The sequence below is a fragment of the Seriola dumerili genome, unplaced genomic scaffold (genome assembly GCF_002260705.1).
Source record: "Seriola dumerili isolate Sdu_G_001 unplaced genomic scaffold, Sdu_1.0 BDQW01000417.1, whole genome shotgun sequence".
In the NCBI taxonomy this organism is placed as follows: domain Eukaryota; kingdom Metazoa; phylum Chordata; class Actinopteri; order Carangiformes; family Carangidae; genus Seriola; species Seriola dumerili.
The window spans coordinates 399,060-409,059 of NW_019174672.1; the positions used below are offsets into that span (position 1 = coordinate 399,060).

The window sequence follows — 10,000 nt, forward strand, 5'->3', positions numbered from 1 at the left end:
GGGGGGGAGTGTGACATCATAGAAAACCAAGTGTTTGTCATAAAGAGTCACAGCTCCTCGGTGTGTGTTGAGTGAAGTGTTCAGACTCCATGTTCCCTCTGATGGAGACGCTCCTCGTGTGTGTGCGGGTAACAGGTGAATCACCTGCTCAGGTACAGAGAGGACAGACAGACGTCTCTGACCTCAGAGACTTTGAAACAGGAAACAAATCAACATGTCGTTTCTCCCCCTTTCTGTTTGTACCTGAGGAAGATTGTCTGTCATGTGACCCAAGAGCCTCTCTGATTCACTGTGTGTGTGTGTGTGTGTGTGTGTGTGTGTGTGTGTGTGTGTGTGAGGGGTCATCCAGGTGTTCTCTCACTCTCTTTAGAAGCAGGTAACACTGTCAGTAGAGATGAAGGCCAGGGGCCCTTAGTAACACTGAGTCACATCAACACTGACCTGTTGAAGGGCCTGGACTTCCTGTCACATGGTGTGATGTAAGAGCTCAGGTGTTTACAGTGAGAGTGTGATCAAAGAAGAAGAACCATGACATCATGTGACTCACTGAGTGATGAAGAAGCCAGGTGGACATGGACCTGAACACACACACAGACATTAATAAACACAGCCAAACACACACTGTTGTCATGGATACACGACATAAAAACAACTCACCTCGTTTAAATGATTCGTTTTCTGAATATATTTAAGATAAATATTTGTATGGCGATAACAGATGAAGTGACAGTGTGTGTGTGTGTGTGTGTGTGTGTGTGTGTGTGTGTGTGTGTGTGTGTGTGTCATGTGACAGCTGCCGCTCAGAATTTTAGTTTTCAGACTAACAACTAGTAAATTTACAGGTCAAACTGTCTAGGAGGGTGATGATGATGATGATGGTGATGATGATGATGATGATAGTGATGGTGATGATGAGGATGGTGATGATGATGATGGTGATGATAATGGTGATGATGATGATGATGATAGTGATGGTGATGATGAGGATGGTGATGATGATGATGGTGATGATAATGGTGATGATGATGATGATGATAGTGATGGTGATGATGAGGATGGTGATGATGATGATGGTGATGATAATGGTGATGATGATGATGATGATAGTGATGGTGATGATGAGGATGGTGATGATGATGATGGTGATGATAATGGTGATGATGATGATGATGATAGTGATGGTGATGATGAGGATGGTGATGATGATGATGGTGATGATAATGGTGATGATGATGATGATGATAGTGATGGTGATGATGAGGATGGTGATGATGATGATGGTGATGATAATGGTGATGATGATGATGATGATAGTGATGGTGATGATGAGGATGGTGATGATGATGATGGTGATGATAATGGTGATGATGATGATGATGATAGTGATGGTGATGATGAGGATGGTGATGATGATGATGGTGATGATAATGGTGATGATGATGATGATGATAGTGATGGTGATGATGAGGATGGTGATGATGATGATGGTGATGATAATGGTGATGATGATGATGATGATAGTGATGGTGATGATGAGGATGGTGATGATGATGATGGTGATGATAATGGTGATGATGATGATGATGATAGTGATGGTGATGATGAGGATGGTGATGATGATGATGGTGATGATAATGGTGATGATGATGATGATGATAGTGATGGTGATGATGAGGATGGTGATGATGATGATGGTGATGATAATGGTGATGATGATGATGATGATAGTGATGGTGATGATGAGGATGGTGATGATGATGATGGTGATGATAATGGTGATGATGATGATGATGATAGTGATGGTGATGATGAGGATGGTGATGATGATGATGGTGATGATAATGGTGATGATGATGATGATGATAGTGATGGTGATGATGAGGATGGTGATGATGATGATGGTGATGATAATGGTGATGATGATGATGATGATAGTGATGGTGATGATGAGGATGGTGATGATGATGATGGTGATGATAATGGTGATGATGATGATGATGATAGTGATGGTGATGATGAGGATGGTGATGATGATGATGGTGATGATAATGGTGATGATGATGATGATGATAGTGATGGTGATGATGAGGATGGTGATGATGATGATGGTGATGATAATGGTGATGATGATGATGGTGATGATATTGATGATGGTGATGAACAACATTTATAAATAAACTGTTTATTTAATAAGTTTGGTTTTTATTTACAGTCTGGTAAACAGTGAAGTCATCAATTATAATTCATGTGTCTTTCATCAGAAAGAAAGGTGTCATGTGATCTTTTTATGTGTTTTTATGGAAACAGATGTGTGTCACTGCAGTGTGTGTCTTGACCCTCTTGGGGGACGTCTCGTCCTCCAGAGGCATGCTGCGTTTCCTGGTGGGGGTCTCCCCAGTCCGGATCATACTGTTGATCTCCTGCAGACGCTGAGGGGGGGTCAGGGGTCAGAGGTCACAGTGTGTTATCCAACATGTGTGTGATTGTGTTTCTTAATGATCTGCTGAATGTTAGTGAACAGAAACTCGCCTGTGGACATTTTGTTTGTCTTTATGGACAATTTGTTTGTCTCTTTGTGGACATTTCATCTCTTTGTGGACATTTTGTCTCTTTGTGGAAATGTTGTCTCTTTGTGGACATTCTGTTTGTCTCTTTGTGGACATTTTGTCTCTTTATGGACATTTCATCTCTTTGTGGACATTTCGTCTTTTTATGGACATTGTGTTTGTCTCTTTATGGACATTTCGTCTTTTTATGGACATTGTGTTTGTCTCTTTATGGACATTGTGTTTGTCACTTTATGGACATTTCGTCTCTTTATGGACATTTCGTCTCTTTATGAACATTCTGTTTGTCTCTTTATGGACATTTCGTCTCTCTATGGACATTTCGTCTCTTTATGGACATTTCGTCTCTTTATGAACATTCTGTTTGTCTCTTTATGGACATTTCATCTCTTTATGGACATTTCGTCTCTTTATGGACATTTCGTCTCTCTATGGACATTCTGTTTGTCTCTTTATGGACATTTCGTCTCTTTATGGACATTTCGTCTCTTTATGGACATTTTGTCTCTTTATGGACATTCTGTTTGTCTCTTTATGGACATTTCGTCTCTCTATGGACATTTCGTCTCTTTATGAACATTCTGTTTGTCTCTTTGTGGACATTATGTCTCTTTATGGACATTGTGTTTGTCTCTTTATGGACATTTCGTCTCTTTATGGACATTGTGTTTGTCTCTTTTGTCGTCTCATTGACTCTTTGAACTCTGTGTCACGAGCTGCCCATTAAAACCTGGCAGGTCCTGGTGATCAGCAGCTGGTGATGAAACTGTGTGTATGTGTGTTTCAGCTGTACGCCGTGTGTTCTTCTTCTCTTCCTGCCTCAGTCACACCAACAGCTCCCCCTTGTGGCCACACACTGAACAACAGGTCACTTTCAACTTTTTATTACATCAGCTTTTTTTTTTTACAATCAAGAAAATCTAATAAAGGTGAAGTTTGTTGGTTGTAAACAACAAACTAACTAACAAACAGATTCAGGAGTAAAAAAAAGGCACTTAACTTACATCAACCTCCATAAAATATGTTTCTTCTCTTTGTACAGATATTTACAGACGAGTCCTCGTCTCAGACAGTCGGGGTCAAACACGAGAACAGGAGGACGACTGTCCAGACAAACACATTTAAATCATCTGCTGGTGTGAAGATGAAGATCAGATTTAATCACATGACATAATTCATCTGAAGCCCTTTAACTGGTGCCACGATGGTGAACATGTTTCACCTGTAAACCAGTTTAACAATGACGGGAACTCCATCAGAGTTTGGTTTTTAGTTTCCTAGAAACACAGAAACTAAATCTCTCAGTTAAGTTGAATAAAGTCAGAGTAAAAGAAATCATCAGAGCAGGACGACACGTCATCACGCCTTCACTTCAGGAAGGAACTTCTAGTAGAAAACTTTCAGAATAAAAGCCCAGGAAACTTCCTGTTTCAGAGGAAATGGACGGAATGAAGAGATTCACACACTGACATGTCACGGGGACACGAAGAAGATCATCAAGACTGATCATTAGTTCAAACCAGAGGCTTCAACTGTCAGGGACATAACCAGCTCTAGGTTTTTGAAATACACTTCCCATCATGCATTGGGGATGTAAACAGCGGCTTCGATCAGCTGTCTGCAGTGTATCATGATGTTTTACTGTGATACTGAAGAAACTTAGAAACAGGAGGATTCTCTGTGAAGTTCTACAGACTCTGTTTCTGTGGAGCTTTATTCTGGAGGGACAGGTTCAGCATCAGGACCTGAACCTCCTCCATGATGTGTGTCTCAGTCACTGCTGCAGCGCCAGGTGCTGACTGTGTTAGTGTAAGTCACCTGGACTCACCTGTCCCTGTTGCCTCAGTTCAAACCAAACACACACAAACATCTGGAAAACTTAAACATGAATGTCTTAACTTTTTAAAGCAACAGACAGAAATCAGTTTCTTTTTCACTTTGGTCGTTTTCAGAGTGAATTTTACAGAACTTCAAAAAAATATAAACATCCTGATATTTTCGTCAGAATTCAGTTCAGTTAATTAATGATGAATGAAATGAAATTAGTTTGAATCAGGTCTGTATTAAAACAACAGTCTGTTTCCATGGTAACAGTGAGATGGTTCTTCCTGTTCAGATATTTGTCTGTTTCTGGTTTTGTTTTTACACTTCAGTGTTTCTCTGGTCAAATGTTTCTCCTCCATGTTTCCTGTTGGTCAGACATGTGACCAACATGTGACCAACATGTGATCACATGACTGCAGATTTATTATTTAAAGTTCTATAAAATTTACGAGTAACCAAAATGCTCCTGAAGAGTCTGACCTCTGACCACGAGTGTGTGTCACTGTGGTGATAGTATGAGAGTGTGTGTGTGTGTGTGAAGTGTGTATTCAGTGTGTGTGTGTGATCTCAGTGGGAGGAGCTGCGGTCATTGGCGACGTCCTGCAGGCGGCGCAGCAGGGCGGAGTGATTGTCAGGACACACCCTCTTGGGGGACGTCTCGTCCTCCAGAGGCATGCTGCGTTTCCTGGTGGGGGTCTCCCCAGTCCGGATCATACTGTTGATCTCCTGCAGACGCTGAGGGGGGGTCAGGGGTCAGAGGTCACAGTGTGTTATCCAACATGTGTGTGATTGTGTTTCTTAATGATCTGCTGAATGTTAGTGAACAGAAACTCGCCTGACTCCTGACAATTCAAAACACGTCACATGATCAAAACTGAATTCAGGAACTCTCAGAGTGCACCCTGGGAGTTGTAGTTGACTCGTCTCCCTCAGGTTTTCTGTTCTCAGATGTTTCATCAGGTTTTTTTATCTGTTGTGATGAGTTTCATGTTCATCACAGAATGGAGCTCAATGAGGAAGAACTCTTCTTCTGTGGTTTAATGTCAGCTCTATTCTCCACAAATCACCTTCAGTTAAGATTTTTGTTAAAATTTGAGTTAAGGTTTCCTTAAAATGTTCCCTTAAGTATTTCAGTTTTCTCCTTATCTCAGTCTTAAACTTCAGGAATCACGTAAAGTCATTTAAACCTTATTGAAGTTCACCTGGTGAAGTTCCCGTCAAATCAACAGAAGGATGAGATCACAGCTTCGGCCTATCACAAGTGCTAATGGCAGCAAATCAACAGTTTCCATGGAAACGGTACTGCTGTAAAATCTCTTTAACTGCTGTAAATGCTTTTTTCTTAAACTAAGGAAACATTTAAAGAGATTTTGCACAACTTCAGTAACTCGCTCAGCTGAGGGGAAGTTAAACTTGGCCTCCCCACACTGTCACATCCTCCATCATCATTTCTGACCAATGATCTTTCTGCTCTTGTTCCTCAAGCCGAGCAATCACTGGATGCCATCTACCTACCACTGTGTGTGTGTGTGTGTGTGTGTGTGTGTGTGTGTGTGTGTGTGGGTCTCACATTTGGGGGGCTGCTGCAGATGTAGTAGTAGATCTTGTCTCGGGGGGTTGTTGGCGAGGGGGCGGAGCCTGTCTTGTGAGGTGAGATGTAGATGGAGTGTTTGCTGGACAGAAGCATCCGACGAGGAGAGCCGATTCTCAGGGTGGGATACGGACAGAGGGAGGGGGACTCCACCTGGACACACACACACACACACACACACACACACACACACACACACACACACACAGTGAACCTTTGAGCCACACAGCAGCTGCATGTGTGGAGCAGAGTGAGGAGGTGAGGCTGACTCACCCCTGCAGAGGGGGAGCTGGGGGAGTATCTCAGAGCAAACAGTCTCATCTGTTTGATGTAAACGTTGTTGTAGAAGTGGATCAGGTCTCCTCGCTCCTCCTCCGCCGAGGAAGACGAGGAGGGGTTCTTGTTGGGTGTGGAGGGGGCACTGCCAGGCTGGGGGGCAGGCAAGGTGCTGCTGGAGCGAATAGGTACTGGACTGTTGTCTCCACCTGCTGGGGGGGTGGGGTGGGGTGGGGGGGGGGGGGCGTCAGTTAATAGCAAATAAATCACCCAGAGTCATGTGGGATAAAAACCTGAAAACTACAGTTATTTATTTTCCCGCCTCCTGATCAGTCGCAGTCCAATGATCCCTCTGTTAGCCCTGTTTGTTTTTTTGCAGCTTTTATTGTGAAAACACAGAGACTGACCCAGACAGGAAGTGAAAAACCAAAACTAGGAGCTAAAAGAGGCTGACAATCTCCAGAGCAGCAGAGATGGAGACAGTTCGCTGTTGGTTCAGCTCCTCTTACACTACAGCTGACTGATCAATATAAAATAGATTGATAGATTTATTGGTTCCATATCAATAATGTCGACCCTGGAGGCAGTGAGGAGGTTTCAGACCTGGATCCAGACTGGTGTCAGGAGACGAGTTCTGTTTGTTTGTGTCGTTGGTGCCGGAGTGACGCCTCCTCCTCCCTGAGATCAACACACTCCTGTATACCTGGAACACACACACACACACACACACACACACACACACACACACACACACACACACACACACACAGACACAGACACACAGACACACAGACACACACACAGACACAGACACAGACACAGACACACACACACACAGACACAGACACACACACAGACACACACACACACACAGACACACACACANCGCAGTCCAATGATCCCTCTGTTAGCCCTGTTTGTTTTTTTGCAGCTTTTATTGTGAAAACACAGAGACTGACCCAGACAGGAAGTGAAAAACCAAAACTAGGAGCTAAAAGAGGCTGACAATCTCCAGAGCAGCAGAGATGGAGACAGTTCGCTGTTGGTTCAGCTCCTCTTACACTACAGCTGACTGATCAATATAAAATAGATTGATAGATTTATTGGTTCCATATCAATAATGTCGACCCTGGAGGCAGTGAGGAGGTTTCAGACCTGGATCCAGACTGGTGTCAGGAGACGAGTTCTGTTTGTTTGTGTCGTTGGTGCCGGAGTGACGCCTCCTCCTCCCTGAGATCAACACACTCCTGTATACCTGGAACACACACACACACACACACACACACACACACACACACACACAGTCTAATGTTAGTCAGAAAAATAAAGACATTTTAAGACACAAACGTCAGACACACCCCCAGACTAACTCGGCAGTAAGACCAGTGTTACCATGGTAACAATCAGTGACACCTGCGCTGACCAGCAGCACTCAACAACAACAAACAGGAAAACATGGCTCATAATTTGTGGTTTGCTAACGTTGTTATGGAGAGAGAAGAGAAACAGTTTTTAGACCAAATCAGATTTTTATTTTTATTGTTTCACTCTTCACTGAATTTTCAAAGTAAAACTTCCTGTAACTCTTGAATTCTTCCTAAAGACAAACACGTTCTGCTGAGGTAAACAGAGCTCAGTGATTGGATGTGGTTCCTCTGCTGCCTTTTTCTTCTCATTTTGAAAAAACTCTTAATTTACCCAGAATTCATTGCACCACACTCCGCTTTATGATAGTAAAGGACTGAAAAAACTAGCACAACATAAATTAGAAATAATAGAATTGAATTGAATAAGAAGAGAGATGTGTGTGATGCACAGAAGTATGAGTAATTATGTGTAAAATGACAAGTGTTATACAAAATTCAATTATTATTTCTAATTTATATTATTGTAGTTTTTATTGCTGAGTTGACCAGATTGTTGTCCAACACATTTCATTGTACTGTTAACCTACATATGACACATAAAGTTAAACGTGAACTTGAACTAAACTGCTTTGTGCAGCAGATGAGTTCAGAGTGTCTGTGTGAGACCAGCTGCTGCTGTTTTTCTTCCTGTGTGTCAGAGTGGACTCACGTTGCTGCTGGCCTGAGGCTGGGTGCGGTAACACTTCATGATGTTCTGAAACGATTTGTCCTCTTTGGTCACCTGACGCAGACAAAGAACACACACCTTTATTTCAACAGAAACACACACACACACACACACTGTGCAGTCAGGTGTTCATACCCCTGCAGACTCACACACACCTTTGCCATGACGTAAACAGCACACATGAGGAGCTGGTCCAGGTGACGGTCCATCATCAGGTCCGTGCAGTGGACCAGAGAATATTCAAAACACGTCCAGATCTTCCTCCTCAGCTCAGACGAGATGTCCAGCTTCGCACAAAGGTCTCTGAGACGAACGCTGGCCAGGTGGTACACCTGAGGGAGGGAAACAGGAAGTCCACATTAACACAGGGTTAGTTAGCTAGCAGCTGTCACTGAGTTAGTCCGTTAGCCTGTTAGCGTCTAATAAAAGTCTGTGGATAAAGTCTGTCACACCTGTCAGGTGATGTAGGTATTGTAGGTGAACAGGTGAGGACCTGTCAGGTGATGTGACTCGTACCTTCCTGAAGAACAGGGACAGCGAGCCTTTTCTCAGAGGACTGCTCGCTGGTTTGGCAGCTGGCTTGGTCACAGCTGATTGGACGGTTAGGGTGCCGGTCAGAGTCTGGGCAGACAGCGGCTGCAGCGTGGCTCCGCCCTGTCCGGTCACACTCACCTGGACGGGGATGAAGGTGATTCCTCCGCTCTCATTGGCTATACCTGCAGAGGTGAGGGTTTATTATTGGTCCTTATCATGTATCATTTCACAGTCGGCTGCATCTCCTCAGTGTCTCACCCTGCACAGGTATGGTGACCGTCTGCCCGTTGTTGGCGGTAACGGTGGCGGTTGCCATGGTGACCACAGTCTGCCCAGCTGGGATAGCTGTGACCAGGCTGGCCTGTCTGGTCTTGGTCACACTGGTTGGCGTTGTACTGGTGGTACTGGTGCTGCTGGTGGAGGTGACTCCGGTCTCACCGTCCACCGGGTCCACAAACAGACGGCGGCGAGCGGTGCCGGTGGGGGAGGAGCTGTAACGGTCCAGCAGAGTGGTGGGGGAGGGGGACACTCCTGTCAGAGGAGGAGGGAGGGGGGCAGAACACATTTGAAAAAAGTTTTTACAGTTATCTTTATGCTGACGAGGTTTGTGGCCTTTTTACACTGAACTAAATTTCTCCTTCTACGGTGTAAAAATGTTTGATTTGACACCTGGATCGTTCATGTGGGAAACTGTGGGAGGATTTACTGCAGAAAATTATATCTCCTTGCCAGAAATGTCAATTCTGAGTGGCTAACGTGTTTTATCAAAAGAGTAATACTACACGCACACGCACACGCACACACACACACACACACCTTTGACAGTGCTGTTGGTGTTGAGTTCAGGTCCGTGGTTCACAGGTGTGTTGGGAACGCTGCCTGTGCTGCTGTCATCGTTTTGTTCCAGGTACTGAGGAGGCATCACCTGAACACAACACGACAGACACACTGAGCCTCCTGCTGTCACTGTGTTAGAGTGTGCGGCGTTGCGTTCACTGACCTCCTGACAGGCTGGGACCAGGTCTTTGGCCCCACGGAGACTCTCCCACAGCGGGGAGTCTCTGGTCCAGGCCAGACTCTCCAGGACCTGCTCCTCCACCTGGTTCAGGTGCTT

General features: G+C 44.3%; 1 protein-coding gene across 1 annotated transcript in view; it reads right to left on the reverse strand.

Moving 5' to 3' along the window:
- Nucleotides 1–3,445: 3,445 nt before the first annotated feature.
- The window catches only part of LOC111233740 (retinoblastoma-like protein 2), an 18,551-nt gene continuing 11,996 nt past the window's right edge, over nucleotides 3,446–10,000 (reverse strand). Inside the window, exons 13-22 of the mRNA XM_022761625.1 lie at nucleotides 9,887–10,000; nucleotides 9,703–9,811; nucleotides 9,145–9,417; nucleotides 8,869–9,068; nucleotides 8,508–8,684; nucleotides 8,335–8,406; nucleotides 7,414–7,513; nucleotides 6,256–6,470; nucleotides 5,962–6,135; nucleotides 3,446–5,126 (exon numbers count right to left, since the gene is read on the reverse strand). The exon at nucleotides 9,887–10,000 is cut by the window's right edge and continues 51 nt beyond it. Coding sequence (XP_022617346.1) covers nucleotides 4,959–5,126; nucleotides 5,962–6,135; nucleotides 6,256–6,470; nucleotides 7,414–7,513; nucleotides 8,335–8,406; nucleotides 8,508–8,684; nucleotides 8,869–9,068; nucleotides 9,145–9,417; nucleotides 9,703–9,811; nucleotides 9,887–10,000 — 1,602 coding nt within the window. The 3' untranslated portion in view covers nucleotides 3,446–4,958. The remainder of the gene's footprint in view (nucleotides 5,127–5,961; nucleotides 6,136–6,255; nucleotides 6,471–7,413; nucleotides 7,514–8,334; nucleotides 8,407–8,507; nucleotides 8,685–8,868; nucleotides 9,069–9,144; nucleotides 9,418–9,702; nucleotides 9,812–9,886) is intronic.